Here is a 21,818-nt window from a genome sequence, read left to right as displayed (position 1 = left end):
ATTCAAGCGATTCGAAACAGGCGTTACCCTCTGGCAAGCACTGGGTCCCTCCCACACAGCGCGATAGATTTTTGGACATGTATATCAAAGCAGTACAACGAGACGTTCTGCAATTGTATCAAAAACAAGCACCCTTCCGCCGTAATTTGTCCGCCAGCGAAATGAAAGCACTAGATACCCTTTCCTCTCGCAAAGACATCGTCATTAAGCCTGCTGACAAAGGTGGTGCCGTTGTCATAATGAACAAGTCCGATTACGCTGCAGAGGCCCACAGACAGCTAGCAGACGCGACGTTCTATAAACGCCTTGATCATGACCCCACTGAGCAATATAAATCTCTGATCAAAAGCACAGTGCTAGATCTCGTCAAGAAGAAAAAGGTGCCTGACAATGCGGTTCATTCTCTAATTCCACTAAGTCCTGTTGCTGGTCGTTTCTACCTTTTACCTAAGATACATAAGATAAACAACCCAGGTCGTCCCATCATTTCTGGTATAGGTACAGTCACAGAAAATTTGTCCAGTTACGTAGATTCCCTGATTAGTAATATCCCAGCTACGTTTTCCTCTTATGTAAGAGACACTACCCACTTCCTGTCGGATATAATCGATCTCATTATTCCTCAAGGTTCTCTTTTGGTCACACTTGATGTAGCATCTTTGTATACTAACATTCCACATTCTGATGGCATCATGGCAGTCATCAATTGCTACGAATGTGTATCACCCGAGAAACTCATCGACAGCGACACATTGGCAAGTTTACTAGCCCTTATTTTGGAACTAAATAACTTCGAATTTGAAGGACAACACTATGTGCAAATTAGTGGGACGTCTATGGGTACGCGAATTGGCCCGAACTACGCCAATATATTTATGGGTCAGCTAGAAGATAAATTTTTGCTAACGAGGACCTTAAAACCTTTTTACTACAAACGTTACATTGACGATATTTTTCTGATTTGGCCTCATGGGGAACAGGAACTGCTTTCTTTCATATCTGACTTTAACAATGCCCATCCATCTATATCATTTTCTCACACGTATTCTGCATCTAATATTAACTTCCTTGACGTCAGCGTTTCAGTGGTAAATGATAAACTATCTACTGCCTTATACAAAAAGCCGACAGATAGATGTCAATATTTACACTTCGATAGCAGTCACGTTAAACATTGCAAGACCAGCATTCCTTATAGCCAAGCCTTACGTTTTAAAAGAATTTGTTCTGAGCAATCAGAGTTTCAAAAGAATTGTGGTACCCTAAAAAACGCTTTAGCCAAACAAAATTACCCACCACAATTAATTGACGATGCAATAAAACGCGCAGACGTGCATGACCGAAGGACGCTTCTTTGCATTAAGAACAAACCGACTCCCTCACCCCAGGCAAATCTTGTCCTAACCCACACTGCGTCAGTCTCAAATGTTTCGCATGTATTAAAGAAACACCACAATATTCTAATGCAAAGTGAACGCCTCAAAAACATATTCTCTGATCCGCCTAAAGCAGTATACCGTAAAGCTAGAAATATTCGAGATATACTAGCATCATCATCTAAGACTGACTGCCCTGATGCCATCGGATGCCATCCTTGTCGAAAACCGCGATGTAAAGTATGTCCCTACATGGCCACATCGCAACAGGTTACTAGTACGTCTTCAAACTTTTGTTTAAAAATCAAAGGCGATTTCGATTGTGACACAAAAAACGTAATATATATGCTTGAATGTACGCTCTGCAAAAAACGGTACATCGGACAAACAGAAGGGCCTTTCAGATTCCGCTTTAACAATCATAAATCCCACGCTAACACGTTGCCCAACCTGCCCATCTCAAAACACGTACATCTTCCTGACCACTCATTTGATAAACTGAAAGTCACGTTGCTTGAATCTGGATTTCGCTCAAATTATGACAGAGAAGCCCGCGAATCCTTCCTTATCTATAAGTTTGATACTGTCGCGTGTGGTATGAATGAATGTGTAGGAAAATTGAGTTGCCTGTCTTTGTAGCCCGTCACTTGTCCCTTCTTCTACTAGTACGTCGCTATTCCCCCTTTTTCTGTGTCTGTGTTTGCTTGATAACATAGCACATATTGAGCGCATATCGACGTTTTGTTGTCACGTGGCGATTGGTTCTTACAATTCATTTCGGTATGTTTTTATACTTTGTATCTTAGATTATATGTTTGCAATCGCCATCGGTCTATACACGTGTCAGCTATCCTTTGAAAGATTCGGATGTATTTTGTTCGCCCATTTTATTCGTTTTTGATGTTAACGTATCTTCATTTGGTTGATAAGCGCATGTATATTAACTGTAGTGATACCATGCAATGTATTCTGATGAAGGCCGGACCCCGGCCGAAACGTCAATAAACCGCTTCATACGCGCGTCTACTTCACTGTGTATATATATATATATATATATATATATATATATATATATATATATATATATATATATACATACATGTATATGTGTGTGTGTGTAATGAAAATAAACTTCAAACCACATACGCGCTTCGCTTCTAGAGTCAATAATGACTTAAACGTAAAAATTTTAGTGGAGAAGGCGTACAGCTTAATGAGGAACGTTTCATCAATTTTGCAAGAAGATAAGTGTTGTGGTTTTAATTTTTGCCTGCTCAAACGAAAGTTTGCCTCATGGGATCACGTCGTTGCAATGTTTCTTTGTATGCTCTCCAACTTTGTATTGGAGGGCTATGAGTCAGTAGATATAACGATATACTTATTAATATTTGCTAATTAGTTAATGAGACTCATTGCGAAAAATAGCCCGAGCTGCACAGCAGAACAGCGAACAATACTGCGTCAGTCACTGCGTCGCGCACTGCGTACCTGTCTTTTTATAAGGCTTGGCACAAATTAGGTGGAACACAGATCTAAGCCTCTGGTGCATGTAGATCTAAGCAAGCTTACATGCACCAGCACTTCCTTACGAAATTTTTTGCGCTCAAGCACAAGCCATCCATCTATTTTAGTCACAGTCCGTAGTCGCAGTCTAGTATACATACCTAAAGAAAATACAACGCACATTCAGTTTTCTACAGTACAGCGCCTAGACAGAATATAGCTACGCTATTGGTACCGGGGCAGTATAGTCTTTTTTCAAAATTCGACGCCCACTCTATGTATGACGAAACTTGAGTTGAAACTGAGTAGTTGGTTACATATTTTCCGCTTTGCGCTCCGATATATTGGAAAGCACTCCGCCTTTCTTCTGTATCGGAGATACGGCAGACAGTTCCCCTAAATGTCGCAGACTCGAGGAAGCTTGATGTCACGCATCAAGCGTCGAGTTTTGGCTAACGCTGCACATGTCACAAGCTACAGGAAGAACGCTATGCCTGGTCCAAGAGAAAGATAGTGAAATTATTATAAGAATGGCAAGGAGGTCGGCCTAGCACGTGTGTTCTAGCCTGCTGCTCTGCATTCATACCAGTGTAGAAGCATCTTTTTATATTTGAGGCCGTCTGTATTCGTTAAAATCTATGGACGAAATATCGAAGTGCGAGTGTTCGTCTGTATCAGGCACGTTAAAAGTTAGCTTTTCTGCAGTAAGTTTCATTGTGGGGAGAAGTCCACTTCCGTAATTGAACGATAACAAGTAGATATTCATACACAGGTTGGTTTTTATCTGAATAGAAATAAAAAAGAAAAACGCTTGTGGCAGATGACACAATTCTACTCCTCGAACAAGATGGCTCGAAGAGGAGAACAGTACTTGCACGAGAAATCGAAATGAATAGAGCAAATAACAAAATTTCTCTAGTTAACTTCCTCGCTCTTCAGGACACGTACTGCAATTTACGAAATGAAACCAGCAAGTTCTTAATGGACGTCCACTTGGAGCAAATTTTGCCCTTATACCATTTTTGAGATAAGCGCCGTAAAACTTGAGATAAAACGCATTTTAGCGAAGCGCCTTCCCAATTCAAACAGTGTAGGAGGAATTAAAGTGAAACACCAATGCATTTTCGTCGCACAGTTTGGGAACGGTTATTTCGGAACTAGTGCTGGCATCAGAATTTATCTTAAATGAGTTTGCCTTGCGAGCCTGCATGCTCTAATTCATAAATTGCATGTGCGTCTCAAAGGCGTTAATATTCTGACACTAACTACCTACCGACGTCATGCTCTAGATGCTGCGCGAGTCTAATTAGTCAAGTACATTTTCTCGCTCAAGTAATGTCCTCTTCGAGTTATCCAACTCAACGAGCCTAATTGTGCAATATGTGATTGGTCATTTTTTTATATCCAGTTAACGTTTGAAAACAAAAATCCTGCATATGTGGGCAACCTAAAGCGTTACTACGGCGATGATAAGCACTGTTATGCATAAGTATTAAAGGCGTATCAGCTGGGAAAGAACCTGAATGTGCCTTATGCTGAGACTAGCCCATAAGCGATTGCACCGTTACGACATCGGGTACTGCATGCGCCATTGAGGCTCTGGCGCGTGCTTTGCACATGTCGCAGGCTGAACGCCGATGATAGCGCTGCAAAAAAAAAAGGCATAGTAAGCTGCGTACGCGGCGTACAGAAAGCAAGGAAGGTGGAGCGGATGCCTGTCAAGTAGAGTAAAGGCGAGTCGCAAGTACAAAAATGTGTAATGTGTAAGGTTCTATCCCTGGCCACGGCGGTTACGTTGAAATGGGACAAGAGGCAAGCATGTCCACGTGCTCAAATTTTAGTGTGCATAAAATACTCCGGGTGACCAAGATTATTCTGAGCCCTTAGCCTGCAGTATCTTGCAAATAAAATAAAATAAACTGCAACTTCTGTAATAGCCCTTATTTGCAATGAGAATTAAACACACATCCAATGTTATTATTATTGCATTTAAAGCGATTGGAAGGTCGTTGTAGATTACCAAAAAGCTGTTGGAAGGGAGTAGAATGCTGTCAAATGCGTAAGCTTGGAGCACACCTAAAGTGCGTGCTGAACTTCGATATGCTGTCGGCTATCGTCTATCTCTTTTATCGCATGGTAGTGCAAAGAAGCCACTTTGAACTTTTTTTGCTAGTGAAGGCTAGATAAGATTTGTTTTTTCACTGTAATTTGATGTGGCTGGAATTACATGCTAATACTAGACGACTGCAGAAGTGAGAATGTGCTTTTGCAGGCCTCCGTTTTCTGCGAGCCCTGCGAATGATGTCTGTGCCAGACATCCTGCAGTACCTGAACGTCCTCAAGACAAGCAGCTCTATCCGACTCGCCCAGCTCGTCTCCATCGTCATCAGCGTCTGGCTGACTGCCGCGGGAATTATCCATTTGGTAAGCGCATCGCTCGCTAGCACGGCAGCAAGTTCTGCAGGCACGCTGCTTTCGTTTTGTACAAAGAGTATGGACCTGCACAGATAGCGCCACTCTCGAACCGGTTGGTCTGTTGTAGAGCATCTCCCGCAGAAGCTTTTCTGTCACTCTCTCCTCATATGTCTAATCTACGCCAAAGCTTCAGTATGGCTGCGCTAGCGGAAAGGCTGTTTCAAATGTGTGATACACCCACTCATTAAAAAGTTCGCTTCCACTGATTGCTTGATTGATTTTGCAAATTGATTGTTGCATCACAGGACCGCGTCGAGGTTTTAATTGCCTATATGCAGGGCCCGTATCGCACTCCTGTGTTCTTATTTCTTCCCGTATCTGCCATTTAATTTCTGTACTTGGTAAGCAACAATAGCAAAAAAGAGTGTCCTATCTCTCTTTTCTCCACTCATGCGACCGCTGCTTATTGCTGCTTGCATATAACCAAGTAAGATATTACCAAATTAAAGTGACATATTTTCACTTTGGCCAAGAAACATTAAAAAAGAAAACAAGCTAACTGCACGATATTTTGTTTTCACGTATTCTGTGCGCAATTCGGAGTAGTTGAGTTCAGAGTGCAGCTAGTTATTAAGTACGAAATAACTTGGATCATGCACATGAAACAATGATTGGATGGCGGAAGTATTTTTGATCATGTTGATAACTATCAACCAAATAGTCTCTTGAAAAAAAAAAACGCTTCATAGCGGGACAGGGTACAACAGTATTCCGAAAAGGTTTCGAAGGTTTGCGAGTATAAGTACTTTGAGGTAACATTGTCAGCGCGACTAATAAGGCCTTTAAAGGCCTGTATTGCCTAAAGCCTAAAGGCCTTTGTCTAAACTAAAGTTGTTTATAGTACGCAATATAGCTGTCATATATGTTCACTGGTGGGTATTTCCGTAGCGTTGGAACTCTACGTACGCTTAATCGCACTTACGTTGACACATAATTTAACTGTTTAGAGATGGGACGCTGCCACTTTTGCATTCCAGCTCCGAAAAAAGCGACCAACAGCGCGGTTTAAAAATTTTTGCTGCATTATCGGCTTCTCCAAGGCAGTGCTAAATCAATTGCGGTTCGCGCATCTTTCTATGTCGAGCCTCCCTTAAATCAATACTGGATATATATATATATATATATATATATATATATATATATATATATATATATATATATATATATATATATATCAAGGAGAGGAAAGGCAGTGAGGTCAACCAGACGAGCGTCCGGTTTGCTACCCTACACTGGGTGTGAGGGAAAGGGGGATATAAAGAAGAGGAAGGAAGTGATGACTGTGTGCAGTGAAGCACCGTGAGGCCAGAGTGGAGCTCCGTAGGTGGTGATCTGCGTTGATCGCATCTGGGACGACTAAAGTGGTCGCTGCGCGAATGGGAGGCTGCGGGTGAGTTATGGGGCTTACTCGAGAGTTGCAAGCACAGGATTAAGAGCATCCAGTACTTGCACTGCACTTCGCTCTGACGGAGTATGTAACTTGCTGAAAAGTACGCGAATGATATTTATGAGTGACCGAAGCATCACAACCACTTGCTGGTCTTCTTCGGACAATTTATCCGGAGTGGGCGCTGTGGACTCTACCGCGGTTCGCTATATCCTTTGATGTGACTGTGGCTCCGGCTGTGGCATCGGTCGTGGCTCCGGTTGTGGCTTCAGCTGTGCCATCGGCTGTGGCCCCGGCGGTTTCTTCGGATGTGATTTCAATTGTGGCGGGGGCTGCCGCTTTGGTAGCTCGGGCCAAGCTTCAGTATTGGTGTAGTGCGGCACGACCTTAGACTCGACTCCGCCAGGCCTAGGGAGCAGAGGAGGAGGCGTTGACGGTTGTGGCGCGGTCTTCAAGGAGGCATCTGTGTTCTTTGAAGTCCGACGGCGTCGGGAGCGTCGCTTTCTAACGACTGCAACTGCTTCCCGACGAGATGAACGGTCTCTCGTCATCTGTTTCAAGACGTCCCGTTCCTTCTTCATTTTGGGACAATCCTTTGACGTAGCATCTTGGGACCCAAGCAATTGGGGTATTTTAGGACAGTGGTTACACAGGAATCTGCAGCGTTGGCCTCTGCGCAGCGCGAGCAGACTCGTGTTCTCGCACACAGCACTTACGTGCCCCAGCCTCATGCAATTGCGGCATTGGAGTGGCCTTCGGATAAACGGTCGTACGAGGTGTCTGAAGTGGCCCACCTTGACGTATGAGGGAAGAGATTGGGCCTTGAAATCTACCTTCACACAGCGGGATTCGCCGAGTCGAGACACGTGAGTTATGGCGAAGCCATCAACGGCTGGCTTCACTAGAATAGGCAAATCAGCGCTGGAGATAGAGACGTTCACGTCGTAGATGACACCAGTAGTGGTGTCACTGTCCAGAGGAATATGTGAGCGGACCTTCATGCCGCCAAGTTCCGTAAGTTTGCTCAAAGTTCGCAGCTCATTCTCATGTACAACGTCAATATCCAAGACATTTTTTCGTGTGTTGACTCTGACGTCCGCGACTAGATTTGGCGCCACTGCTTCAAGAAACACCGAGACAGACTGTCTGTTGAGTCGCCTCAGGTTGTCGGTAGCGAGTTCTGCTACAAATAGAATCGTATTGACTGAAGTGTTCCGAGTTGGTCCTACCGTCGACGTGCTTGAAGACAGGTAGGTCCTGATGTTTCTTCGTTACGCCTTGCGGCTCCTCACAAGCTGAAAGCCGTCATCGGAGTCCTCACTGCTGAGCGAGTAGACACTGGTATCGTCACGGTCGATGTCGCTCTGGAGGCCAGTGCGCTTCCTAGACGCAGCCACCACTGAAGTCGCCATTACCGGCAGAGGCATGGGGACGTCAAGTTGCATCCGTGCCACAACCCACGGCGGCTCTCCCGTGACATACACAGAAATCAGGCGAAAATAGCTGAACTAGAAGAATAGTGTCCTGGCTCGCAGTCACTTCGTCTTCGTCTTCATCAATACTAACGTTGTATTAGTAGCAATAGTCTCAAGAGGTTGCTTGTTTAAAAGGGAAGTACGTAGTAACATGCAGTATTTCAGACAAATGACACGCCAGTGGTGTCGATGTATGTGAAAGAAAACTGGAAGGCTAGACTGCTGTACAAAATATGAATATAGAGAGACACAAAGGGAAGAATACAGAGTGACAGCCTTATTACTTTGCGTTTATGCATTCACGCAGCAGTGACATTAGCGCGAACCAATTAGCCTTTCAAAAAGTTCTACACAAATTGGAAACGTAAATGTATTTCTACCTGCATTTGCTTCTACTCGCAGTTCTACTCGCATTTGACCAAATGGCACCAAGATATTTACTGTTCTTAGAATGAAGATCATTTATTGCGCAGCGAAGTTGTGTCCCCCTCCCCTCCCAGCCCACTCACCTTCCACAAGAACACCACATTAAAAGAAAAGTGCTCTATAACCTGCTGAAGTTGTTGAGGCCAAATTGGAAGTTTTGTTGCTAATATGAGTGCTGGATTCTTTGAACGCGTTCATTTGGTAAACGTGTCAATCGCTAACGTCAATAGAGTCCGTTGACCAGGTTTAAAATCTGACGATTGTTCGGTTCCTGTTTCCTCAGGAGACGATTCAATTTCGTTAGAGAAACAACTTGGCGGAGTAGAAACGGAGCTAAAACATGGGCAATAACATGGGTAAAAAGACGAACGACAAAGCGCTTCTTGCTTCGTTCTAAGGTATTGCGCTGTTTTGCCCGCGGTAACGCCCTTGTTTAAGATCAGCTTGTCCTTGTTACCAGCAACGCTCAAATCAACTACTGTGCATAGTTCCTTGCTTCTGGTAACGCCTGACCATTTTGTTCCCTAGTTGGAGAATTCTGGCGACCCTCTGGACTTCGCCAATGCTCGCAAGTTGACGTACTGGGAATGTGTGTACTACCTTATCGTAACGATGTCCACTGTGGGTTATGGTGACGTATACTGTCAGACAACACTGGGACAAGTCTTCATAGTACTCTTCATACTGGTTGGCTTGGTAAGTAACGGCCGTCAAGATCATATTTGAATTTTCAATGCTATAAGCTCTCTTAAAAATAGCCAATACAGTGCAGTAGTTATAACTTTGATCTGGCTGCCTTCTGCGTTATATCGGCAGCAAGCAGTCATGGTGACTACATCATTCGTGACAACATAGTATTTCGCAACACACCGAACAGCATGTCTGTTTATAAATTGTAAAAACATGTGCTAGTATAACAGCAGCATCCTCGCATTCTGAATGCGCTCAAACTTTATTATTGGGTTTTGCTTTTGGAAGGCCTTATACCTTTATACCTTTTTCGTAACTAAGGAAAAAAGAACAATAAATAAAGGCACCAAGTATTTCATAGAGACTTCCATGTGAATTTCTTTTATCATGTGTTTCCGTCATCATCACATGATTAAAATCCTGTCATCGTGACACACTACAACGAAGAAAACTATGTGAAGTCACATTTGAGGATTATTAAAGACTTCGCTGACACGTGTGATGTTGGCTGATATTGAGGTCTGGTTTGGCTTTCTTTCAGAGCTGTTAGGCCTATTATAAACCACCTCTAGAAAAGGCTAAACACGAGTTCATGATAGAGTATATATTGTCTAATTATTAACGCATATATAATGCTTTCATTGAACGAAGGCAGGACATATCATGCGCTGTCAAAGCTGATCACATTATTCTTGAGAGAGAGAGAGATAAACGGGATGGGAACGGGCATTGAAGTTAATCGGACGAGATTCTGGTTTGCTACCCTGCACTGGGGGAAGGGCAAGAGGAAATGAAAGACGGAAAGAACGACAGATAAAAAAGCAAGGCGTTTCGGTTGTAGCCGTCTATTAAAAAAGTCATACGAGGAAATAATATTAGCGTACAGAGGAAATAAATGCTGTCATCTTACGCACTACCTTTCTTTATTACATGCATACATCTTTTTCATTTCGTAGATCTGTCTTTCTAAAACTGCATAGTTCACAGGCTTGCGCAGCGAGCATGACTGCTGCCGTATTTACTGTTCCTCCTGAATGCAGCACCAGATTTCACTCACATTTCGGAGCCTGCTGCACTTACTACACAATGTCAAAGGTCGCACGTCTGAAGCTTGTCTAGGGAAATTAATGTGGCCGGCGACTGAGTTGCTGCAGGCTTGAATTACGGACGTAGGTTCAGCCTGATAAATTAATTTTGTTTGCACATTAAGATGATGACCCGTAGATGTGAGTGGAGTCTGGTGCGAATGCTCTTCTCGCTCCTGTCTTTCTCTGTGTTTAGTTAAAATTCCTAAAGTGCTAGCTTTATCGTATTGTACTGTAGTAAACAGTACTGCTCTTGTTAAAGCCATTGATCACTTTTTAAATTCCATCCTATTACACAAAAAATGTCCTTTTTTGCTATCATTACTTTTCTCTTTTTCTTTAAAAAGTGGACATTGCACAAGCATCGTTGTTGTGCGCATGTGTTGTTTAACCAGTTTACTAGCGTACGACTGTCTGTAGAAAACACCGTAGGTTCTCAGCAAACGTTTCTGATGGCTTCCTGCTGCTGGCAGCGCTTCGGTAAGCGCAGTTCTTTAAAGTGTGCTTCGTAATAAGGGCAGCACGCACCATAGCCTAGCACTTGTACAAGACTAACCACATGTATTGTTTTGAGCGATTTCAAATAACTACAGTTGTGTCTTGCTCGAGTGGGACAAGGCGCCACCGAGATGCTCTAAAACACAGGGTTTAACCGCTTCGCCCACATCGCGGATAGCTGACTTGGTGTGTGGAGTGCACTTTTCGGGTTGTTTGTGCAGAAGTTGAAGAATGCGCTCCAAGAAGGGGAACACATTTTCGAGCATGCTTAATGAAGAGCGTCGCACGTCAGCGACCACCAGTCTGTTTGTTTTGTTGTGTTTTCTTTTTCTTTCTCTTTTTCTATTCTCGTAGGCCGTGTTTGCCAGTTGCATTCCTGAGATACTAGAGTTGATAGGGACTAGGCCCAAATATGGCGGCGAGTACAGGCGGGAGCATGGGAAAAGGTACAGTGCGGGTGACTTGACCATGTTGTGCCGTTTATTCACACATCGGCAGGTCTCATGCGACGTGTGACGTGTGGCTCACCTTTGGTTTCTTCCTGCCACAGTTTGTTTGTTTGTTTCTATCTTCCTGTTTTGTTGATGTTTTCTTTGGCCGTCGTCCTGCGTCGTTCGTCGTCAGTATTGTGCCTCTCTCTCTCTCTCTCTCTCTTCATGCATGCCTTGTTGCCCTGCACGGCTTAGTGGTTGGTTGCTGGCCAGAAGGCGTTCATCGTTGCGAGCCGCATCTGGTGTCGTCACTTTGCACATTGGGCTGTGTGGCACGCTGCCCGCGGGGGACAATGAAACACGCTTGTGGCGGCGGTACAGGTTCCAGGCCCCGGCTATCCGACCCTCGACAACACGCCGCGCCCTCAGCCATACACACCGCGGCTTCTCACTCAGACGGCCGTTTAATGATGCCGGACAACAGCGCTGGCCAAGGATGATCCTTCGTCACAAAAACATCAGCGCAGGCGCCTGCCAACCGCTGCACAGTCTTTGGCAACGTAATCTCGCGACTAGCTTGTTTACCGCTTCAGCTGCCCTGTACTTCTTGCTTTCTTTTTTTTTCTGGGAGGGAGATTGGTGAGCGATTTTTCGTTCTAGAAATAAACGACTACATTTCCGACACGAGTGCGCTTGACCAGTCTTGTCTCGTTCAGGTCAAGCCTCGCTCTACGAACTATTTGTAGCTTTCGTGCAGCGCAGGAGGCACTCAGGTAGCATCAGGCACTGTTATTTGCCGCACAGACTGGTGCGTATGATATCAACTATTTACTGGGCTTTAGGCCTTGAGAGCTCGTTACCTTTGCTTTTTCTTTAATTATTTAATGTGGTTTTTCTCCTATTAAGAAAGTTTGTCTCGGTGATTTCCGGATCTTCTCAGTAGGACCTTTTTGTATGTGTGCGTGCTTACGTGTCGTGACAAGCGATTAGCTTACTTTAACCCTTTCGTCTGAGCTTCCTACCCTGCAGTCTGTGAATGCCTCCTTCATCCTTTGCCGGCGTATATGGCGGGTGCTTCTTTTGCTCCTCCTTTAAAACCAGCAGCAGGTAGTGCCAGGTGCGGTCGCTACTACGCGAAGCAGCTAAACAGCGACAACATGCATCTATGTGCGAAGAATCTTGCTGCAGGTTCAACTAATCAACGACTCCGAGCAACGGTGCTTCTTGAAGTTATCGCGCATGATGATTCCACCGCAAAAACAAAATAAAATAAAGAAGGAAACGAAAACTAAGAGAAAGAAAATAAATTTTTGCTTGTGCTGGCTGTTCAAGCATGTGTTGAGAATTTCTACTTTTTGTCTTTTCTTTCTTTCCTGGCCCCCCCCCTTTTTTCCGCTAAAAGCGGCTTTAAGTTCTTTTTCTGCGGCGAGGCTGTTCAGAGCAGGACAGGAACCGAGGAATTCTTTGTGGGTTCAGTGCATTGCTGTCTCGGACAGGCATTGCCTGGTGCTGGTTGAGTGCCTCTTTCTATCTCTTTCTCTTTCCTGTCTTTCCCTCATCTTTCCCCGTCTCTCCCTCTCTCTCTTTTTTTTCCTCCTTTTGCTGTCCGGCTGTTGCGATAGGCCGTGTTCGCTAGCTGTATACCGGAGATCATAGACCTAATTGGTTCAAGGCCAAAGTACGGTGGAACATTCAAGTCAGAAAGAGGACGAAGGTAACGTGTATTTTGTGGCACTGGTAGAAATGTAGTTTCTTTCTCTCTCTTTCTCTCTTTCTCTAACCCTAATCCGTAGTAGTTTTTCGTTTTTCGACTGCCGAACTTCCCCTGCATGGTCTCTATGAGCACCCTTATTTATGCGGACTTGTGAAGTCCGTTATTAATGTTTCAGCCAGTCCTAACACCGCGTCGCATAACGCCTGTTTCTTTACTCGACCACTAAAAAGCAGGCTAATGATTGCGCATGGTGAACACATATATTAGTCACTTGGTATCACGCAGGCTCTGAGCCAACAAAGCTCCATTAAATGCATGCGTCAAAGGCATAACGAGTGTTGACGAGAACCTTGCAGCCGAGTGTTCTATTCGTGAAGGAGTGTCCGTACTGCGCCTCCTGACTCGCAAGTCACGATAACGTCGTAAAACAATTAGCAGGAGAGTAATACGTAGTGTGTGCTATAGCTTAGCGCAGCTCTCCTGCTAGCATGCTATTCCACTATCTAAAGGCTCGGTCGACGTGCTGTCTCGTAGACTGGGAACGAAAAAACGTCAAAGTGATTCAGCCGCGCCTTCCAGACAAAGAGCGTAAATGGTTCTCAAGACGTCTGACTTAATTATGTAGAAAATAACCAACAAATTACAAAAGTAACAGAAGCGATATTCCCCGTGAACATTCAGGCTCCACCGTAGTTCCCGCGATGTTCGTAGTTGCTGCTCGCTGCATGTCCTCACCTGCACGCCTGCACGTCTTTTCCTCTTTTGTTTTTGTTTTTAGACACAATGGAAATAAACGTTGCATGTTTGGTGCTTTGACCTTCGTTATTTACAAGTGTTTTTCGTGGCATCAAATGAAACCAAGTTTTGTGTGCTGCCAGGCTGTGTTGTGTGCCATCTGCAGCAGGCTGTACAAGGTGCTGTCTGGGCCAGTTTGCTGTTGGCTTTTAAGATTGCCTGCCGTGTCTACTGTGAATTTTTCTGACATCATTGCTTACGTGTACATAGAAGTTGTTTTCATTTCTATACAAAGGACAGCTCACGACAGTGTTGGTCTGCCATTCATATCAGTTTTTCCTACTTTTTTTTTTCGGAGCTTAGTTATATCACCATCGCTGTACGATTATGTGGCGGATTAAAGTAAAGTCATGGGAATGTAACCACTTTAATTTGTTGAGATACAAGTCTGAAACAACACAACCAAAATTTATTCAACCTCTCCTGCATTGCTCCCATGGTTTTGCTCTGCTGCCAGCAAAGTATACCTCTGATATCCATCGATGCTCAAATATTGTTAATGATTTTTTTCCTGAGCATGCGGCAGAAGAGAATGAATGTTAGGGACCTAATGACATCAGCCTTAACGCAAACATATAAACGTAAATATAGCCTTTATTGCCTTATGTGTAAATTCTATCGTTTCCTCTTTACCGTTTTTTTATGCGTCGTTTATTATTACAGAAAAAAATCTCTCAAATACTGTTTTGTTTGTGCATTTTGATCACGAACACTGTCATTCAAACGTACCCCTCACGCCCCCCCCCCTCCCACCATCTCCCTATGCCGTAAGAATGCTGGAGTTATCGTAAACATCTTCATAGGAAACTTTCTTTAGCTTTCTCAAGGCGCAGATAACTATTAGCATTTTTACGGTCCTGTGCTCCTTGAATGTATGCAAAAGACTTGTGCTGTTTACAGCACAGACTATCATTCTTGCTTACAGGCACATTGTCGTGTGTGGACACATCACCTATGAATCTGTGTCCCACTTCTTGAAAGATTTCCTCCATGAGGACCGAGAAGATGTAGATGTAGAGGTAGTTTTTTTACACAGGTAAGTCTGATCCTGTCGCCTCTTTCCGGCAGTCCGCACACTGATTGTGAAACACTTGCATTATAGTAAGTGGTCACATTGTAAGAGTGAGTCACACTCTGCAGATGTTTTGTACTTTGTGCGTCACAAAATAGGTAATAATGTTTCTCGCGTTATTTTTCTTTAGTTTTCTGCTATGTTTGAAAACCTTCTGATTCGTAAGCGGTGAATTGAGGACAATGTGCGTTATTTTATGCCTCATCGTAGCCAACTGTCTTCGCCTCAAAGTCCTTCCTTTAGCGAAACAGCTGCTATGGTAAGCTCAAGATCGACTTAAGTGAAATCAACAGACTGGTCGATTTTTGGCGGGAACAGTTATGGAAGATGAACCGTAACTCACGTGCAGCAGAGAAACATAGCGAAAGAAAGATGAAACACACTTGGTTTGTTCTTTCCACGATATCCAATCACACTCGCTCAGCCTGCCCATATCGCCTTTAACATAATCTAACAGTGCTGGCACTGTCGGTTTTTCTCGCTTGCAGAAAACCTCCTGACCTCGAGCTGGAAGGTCTGATAAAAAGGCATTTTACAACAGTGGAGTTCTTTCAAGGCAGCGTCATGAATCCAATTGACTTGCAACGAGTCAAGGTACATCTACAGACCTTGTATTGCGATATCTTTTCGGTTTCTCTATATGTATGTAAACGTCGTGATGATTGACTGATGGGGGTCATTAATAGGTGCAACTTCTCTGTGACTATACCACGCATCTGTGAGTGCTTCGTTTGTTGCGCAGCCCCGGGTATTTTAGTCGTGTTTTACTGATACTATGCCTCAAGGAGTAGCTCTGTATGGGCACCAGCACCTCTTAAAAATAAAGCGCTTATAAACCAATCCAAATACGCCGAGTCAATCATGTCATCTCACACATAAAGTGTAACACGTGCCGCATCACTGGTTTAGGGGAACGGGTCAACTGACAGGCTTTCAAACCTTGATTCGCAGGTCCATGAGGCAGATGCATGTTTGGTGCTGGCAAACAAGTACTGTCAGGACCCGGATGCAGAAGACGCTGCCAACATCATGAGAGTCATCTCCATTAAAAACTATTCTGATGACATCAGGGTCATCATTCAGTTGATGCAGTATCACAACAAGGTGCGCATTTTACCGGGTCTTGAATTTGTTGCCCCACTTTGTGCTTGTGATATTGGAAATGTAGCCGATTGAGCGTGCTCACGTTATCGAGAATCAATTCCAGTGCAACTGGCGGAGATATGCTCTTCACTTACAAAATAAAGCGTCTTTTTTTACTTTTTTTGCAGTTGCAGTTGCTACGTTGTGGTTAAATGATTTATCTGAAATGAAGAGATACTTTCTGCGTCACAACTTTTCCCTAGCTTATTCTCATTACTTAGTCTCGACACTAATGTTTCATTTAAAAAATTGAGCCTATTCAAGCAGAACGTGTCATCAATTATATTTCAACTCCACTGTACTAGTGTCGTTTCTGCCGCTCACGGTTTCTGGTAAAACGTCCCTGACAAGTAGGATTCTGACTTTCCGGAAGAACAGAGAAAAACGTCCCCTGGTAACGAAAATTGCGAATGTGGTTAAAAGTGAAAAAAATGATGCAGGTCCAACCACGTGATGGAATCAGAGAAGCGAAGCGGTTAAAGAAAGGGCGTGGCGAGGAGGGGGAAGCGTGCAATTGATTATATTATGCAGAGCGTTATTGCGCGATAGTGATTACCTGCCCACCAGTGAAGATGGCAGGGCGCGAAGACCCTCACCACGTGACCCACGTGACCACGCATTATACTCTCTTCGGGAGCGGCCCCCTCTGCCATGACACTGTATCCAGTGTCGGCGTTGCGACTAGAGCGAGTCGATCCTGGAGTAAATTGCACTTCTCTCGGCGAAATAGCGACGAAGGAGATGCGCCCAACCTCGAACCTTAGGAAAGTAAGCATAAAAAGCTTTATTAAAGGAATTGTGCTTTTGATGAAGTATATTTGTGACAGTGAGGATATTTTGGTATCGTTTGCTTTATCACTGCGTAATTCCGTAAAAAACGAGGCCAGCAGCCAAGGCACCTGTAAGCGCTGTAAAGATGGTAGTGCTATTCTGAGTGTTAGCTATTCGTCAGAACAGTAGCACCTTCTAGTTACGGTCATCATAGTGTGGGATGGTTCCCAAAGAAAGCTTCGCTTGAAAACACGGAAACGTTTCGGCCTTGACGTATTTTCTGCAAATAGTTGTGATGCGTGAGGGGGGCAACGTTGTCGCAACGCTGTCATCGCGGCAACGGCGCATCATAAAGGCAAAAAAAAGCAACGACTCTTCTCCTCTGAAGACCCTAAAGAGTGCTCAGCTCGAGTGGATGCATGCTTTCGAACTTTCTACATTGATCGCTAAACGCTGTTGATCTCCTGTGGTATAGCCCTTTAGAATTTTTCAGTGTGCGTATTTTTTACCGCTTATAGTCACCGCCTTTCGTCATTTCCAGAAAACAACGGCTGGAAATGCAACGATTTCTAAATATAAACACAAATAAACATTAGCTAAGATCGCAAAAAATAAAAACCAGGAAACCGTAAGCCTCCTCATGGGACGGATAATTACCAACGATTAAGATTGTCACAAAGCGTGCTACGCGCAGTTCGAATATTGACGAAAGAAAAGGAGTTATCCAGCGGGTTAGCAACTGCTGTTCAGTGTAATCGAAGTACAATATCTTCGTACAAAAAAGAAAAAAATCTAAGGCGCGAGAAACGACATTCTCTCTTCTTTTTTTTTCATTTTGCAGGCTTACTTGCTAAATATCCCCAGTTGGAACTGGAAACGGGGAGATGACGTGATATGCGTGTCGGAGCTGAAACTCGGCTTCATTGCACAAAGCTGCCTGGCCCCTGGTTTTTCAACCATGATGGCCAACCTGTTTGCTATGAGATCCTACAAAACGGTGAGTCGCCCGACTTCGCTCCATTTTAATTGCGCTCATAAATCATGTGTTTATTTTCCGCAAGAAAGAAAAAAAAAGAAATGAAGAATGATACGCATGGAATTTACTCATGTTTACGCTCAGGGATGTGTGTGTGTGTGTGTGTGTGTGTGTGTGTGTGTGTGTGTGTGTGCGTGTGCGTGTGCGTGTGTGTGTGTGTGTGTGTGTGTGTGTGTGTGTGTGTGTGTGTGTGTGTGTGTGTGTGTGTGTGTTTCTGTGTGTGTGGAAGGGCGGTGATTTCCGAAAAGCAGCTTTTCTTTGAAGGCTTTCAATTAGATGAACCACTCTGTTTTTATGTCCACCGAGCCTGCGTAGCACAATAAGGTTTCTCTAAAGGCAATCTGCTACACGTGTTTTTTTTATTCCCGTTATACTAGCGAATGCTTACGTATTTTGTTTGCATTTTGGTGCCACGGTGCAGTGGGTTTTTCTTTCTGCATCTCACAAGAACCATCTCAATGCCATATGCAGGCTGTGAATGGTATTCAAAGGAATACCATTCAGTGAACATCTTTGCGTGATACTGTAGCATAGGCGCAGACTTATTTTATTTGGTAACTCGCATTTGTACTTCGCAATGTAATCGCAATTGAACCGCTTGTCAGGGAGCGTTGTTTATTGTTCTTTATTAAATGTGATCAGCTCTTGAGGATTTCACTTGTGCTTTCCTTCTAACGTTAATTGCAGGAAGTCAGCTTCTTCAAGAAACTATTTGGTGTGAGTGAGTGCGTTGGTGATAACGAGGCGTAGCGCGTAGCTGGACTGAATTGTAGGTAGAAGCGGGCAGCCTTTTTGTGGGGTAGAGTAGTGCTTGCATTCGGTGTCACGTCTCGTTGCTTTATCGGGCGGGCGTAGAGCTTTGTGCAAGTGAGTTCGTTTGGAGACGGGACATTTTCAGTGCACGTTGTTTAATTATTTTTCTTAGCTGAGCAGAAAACAGCAGTTGTGGGATAGCTGGCATCCTGGGCGGTGTGTCTCCTCCTACGGTACTTTGTTTCTAACCCTGTGCTCCGTCTTTCTTTCTATATGGGTTCGGCCTTTCACTCCGGAAGTAGCATGCAAAATCACATCCTTCTCTCGCTCCTTAACTGTGGTATGCATAAAGTTCAGAGGTGCTCTGAGGCCACCTTTAGGGTGTTGGATAAGTGAAACAAGTATCGGCTTCAGATTAGTGGCTAGGCGGGCTTGTTGGTATGCACAAATTCTCTTGCAAACAGCGCGAATAACGGGACACAGAAAGAGGCACACGACACACGCGCCGAAAGAGACACACGACACAGCGTCTGTGTCGTGTGCCTCTTTCTGTGTCCCGTTATTCGCGCTGTTTGCAAAAGAAAGTATGGGCTCGGCTCCCACACAAAACAAAACGGAATATTTAGGATGGTCTTGTAGAACCGCGATGAAACCTCCTATCTCACTTTGTTTTTCAGTCTCCTGACATGCCCGCATGGCAAAACGATTATCTGTGTGGCACAGGAATGGAGATGTACACCGAGAGCTTATCCGCCTCTTTTACAGGCATGACCTTTCCTCAGGCAGCAGAGTAAGCACTTATTGACTCGTTTACTCTATTTTAGATAATTTTTTCCTGCATTGGATACTGGAGTGAGCATGTCAATCTTCGCCACGAGCGTTTGCATCGTCATTAACTTACTTCATTCCTTCACTGCGGCGAAGATTTCGCGTTTACCAAAAAAGAACGAATGCGTTGTTCTATTCCCGTACATCGCAGTGAGTTTTATTCAGTGCACTTGGTGGCCCCAGTGTGTTGGTCGGAAGCTATGTCATGTGGATTCCTGCGTAAGGGCGCCGTGTAAATGATTGGATACGGCCACCAGTAGTAAGCTTTAGAACATCTGAATGACGGAGGATGACGTTGTACTGGTTTAACCACGGCGCACACGTGGTTTTTTTTTTTCTACCACCGCTTCAGCAGGGCAAAGGGTAAGGGGGAAGAGGGCAAGCATCACATTGCGACGTTTCGATTTCTATACTCGAGCCCACCATGCGCCTCTTGCCGACAAATTCGCGAGGCTCTATTAGCGGTCATGAGAGATCGAGGGAAAACACGGGGAAGGCGGGAGATGGAAATTCAAGACGATGAGCAAAACGAAAACAAGGTGAAAGCAGGCTCCTGCTTTCACCTTGTTCTCGTTTTGCTCATCCGTTATGAGGTTATAAGGTGGTTTAAAACTACAATGCTGACTTTTACTTCCTTTTTGCGCCTTGGTTACGTTGTAATATACTATACTAGTGTAGTAACCTTCAATGGTCATTTTCAAAAACTGGAGCAGAGCCCTTTGCTTCAGCTGCTTTAATTGCTGTTGCCGTCCTTTGTGCCTGATGGAAACACGTCTGTTGCTTTTTCAGGCTTTGCTTTGTGAAATTAAAACTGCTACTTTTGGCCATTGAGGTGGCTGTTGATGAAGGTTCGGATTCCAAGATTGCCATCAATCCCAAGAAAAAAATAAAGATTACTCTTAACACTCAGGGGTTTTTTATTGCTCAGTCTGCAGACGAAGTGAAAAGGTAACGAGATTGCTGTTTTTTTCCCTCTCTCTCACCATCAGTGATATCTTTCTTACTGACCGTTAAAGGCTGATTTAAATTTTGTTTTGTCTTTCCTAGGGCATGGTTTTACTGCAAAAACTGCCACGAAGACATCAAAGATGAAAAGCTCATCAAGAAGTGCAAGTGCAAGAATCGTAAGTGTTTTGAAATGTTGGCACAGCTTTCATTCAGCCAACAGTCAGCGTCACAATCCAGGTTGGGCGAGGACAAAGCTTCTGAGTGTTGTTCTTTTTGTTTGTTTGTTCGTTGCTAAGCGGCTAAGTGTTTGCTACGAAGCGCCGTGATCGTAAAGCACATCTCGCCCACGGCAGTGTTCCACCTGTGTTTGAAACAAATCCTTAGGCTGAGTGTTCGAGCGCCGCTTTTTTGCCCTGGCAGTGAATGAACAGGTGGTCATAAATGTGCGCCCCGCTTTGCGTGAGCTTTCTGTACGGTCACACTCGCTGTGCTTCAGCTGCCACGATGAACACTGACTGTCTTGGCAAAACCGCTTTATGCACCGCCCTATCTGGGAGCTGAAAAACACACTGAATCTGCTCTTCTACCCTTGACATGAAATGCTTGCTTGTCGCTTCATGCATTGTGCACTATGTTGTTTACTTTGAAAAGGCAAAAGTATGTATTACAAGCTCAACACAACTTCAGTTGTGTGAGCATCTTATTTCTTTTGTTTCTCGTTGCGCTCCGTTTAATGAAATTGCCAAAATATGTACAAACGTCTTGTTCTTGCGTTTCCGACAAACGAGCGGGCAGCTGAAAAATTTCACGAATGTGTGGTAAAGCTGTTTTATTTATAAAATGTACTGCAATACTTTTTCTCACTTCTTTAGAAGGAGTTCAAGTGAGTGCGCGAAATTTATTTATGTTCATTTGGGGCTCAAGGCTGCTTCTCCGAGTATTTGCCACTTCGAATTCTGTTCATCACGTCTGATAATCTCTGAAACGAAATCGCTTTCTATTTCAATTCCAATTCACAAAATGATACCGTTTAGTTGTCTGTGCGAGCAATCGTCGAAAAAAGTAATAAGAGCTAGACTGTATTTACCAGAGGGTACATGATCACGCTTAAATAATTTTATCTTCGCTTGACGCGCACCATTTTCTCAGTCGTACGCTTTTTGCACGTTGAAATTGTCGAGCTCTGGGCACAGAATGAACCACGAAAGGCATCAAGAGCTTGAACTCGTACCGCTAGCGCTTTCATTTAACACGATGCCGTACTTTATGGCCACGTGTTTCTCCTTCTAAAGATGTGCCAGTGCAACAGAGCAGGTAGGTAAAAAAAAAAATCGGACAAAACTCATCTCACGATGAATTCCGACGTTAATGCGATTAGCATTCAAGCAATGCATTGGCACACCGTATCGCAA

The 21,818-nt window shown here is 44.1% G+C and overlaps 1 protein-coding gene and 1 long non-coding RNA gene across 2 annotated transcripts in view; one reads left to right on the top strand and one right to left on the bottom strand.

Moving 5' to 3' along the window:
* LOC139049148 (uncharacterized) overlaps window positions 1-21,818 on the bottom strand; it is a 121,964-nt gene that overhangs the window by 11,161 nt on the left and 88,985 nt on the right. The gene's annotated exons all lie outside the window — the stretch shown is intronic.
* The window catches only part of slo (calcium-activated potassium channel slo), a 204,307-nt gene that overhangs the window by 143,442 nt on the left and 39,047 nt on the right, over window positions 1-21,818 (top strand). The window contains 10 exon segments of the mRNA XM_070524382.1: window positions 5,152-5,303; window positions 9,171-9,338; window positions 11,270-11,361; window positions 14,781-14,891; window positions 15,416-15,521; window positions 15,879-16,031; window positions 17,683-17,838; window positions 19,308-19,420; window positions 20,248-20,406; window positions 20,506-20,582. Coding sequence (XP_070380483.1) covers window positions 5,152-5,303; window positions 9,171-9,338; window positions 11,270-11,361; window positions 14,781-14,891; window positions 15,416-15,521; window positions 15,879-16,031; window positions 17,683-17,838; window positions 19,308-19,420; window positions 20,248-20,406; window positions 20,506-20,582 — 1,287 coding nt within the window.

Source organism: Dermacentor albipictus, chromosome 1 (assembly GCF_038994185.2).
Source record: "Dermacentor albipictus isolate Rhodes 1998 colony chromosome 1, USDA_Dalb.pri_finalv2, whole genome shotgun sequence".
NCBI lineage: Eukaryota > Metazoa > Arthropoda > Arachnida > Ixodida > Ixodidae > Dermacentor > Dermacentor albipictus.
The sequence above is the reverse complement of the archived record's forward strand: the minus strand, read 5'-3'. Positions and strand labels throughout refer to the sequence as shown.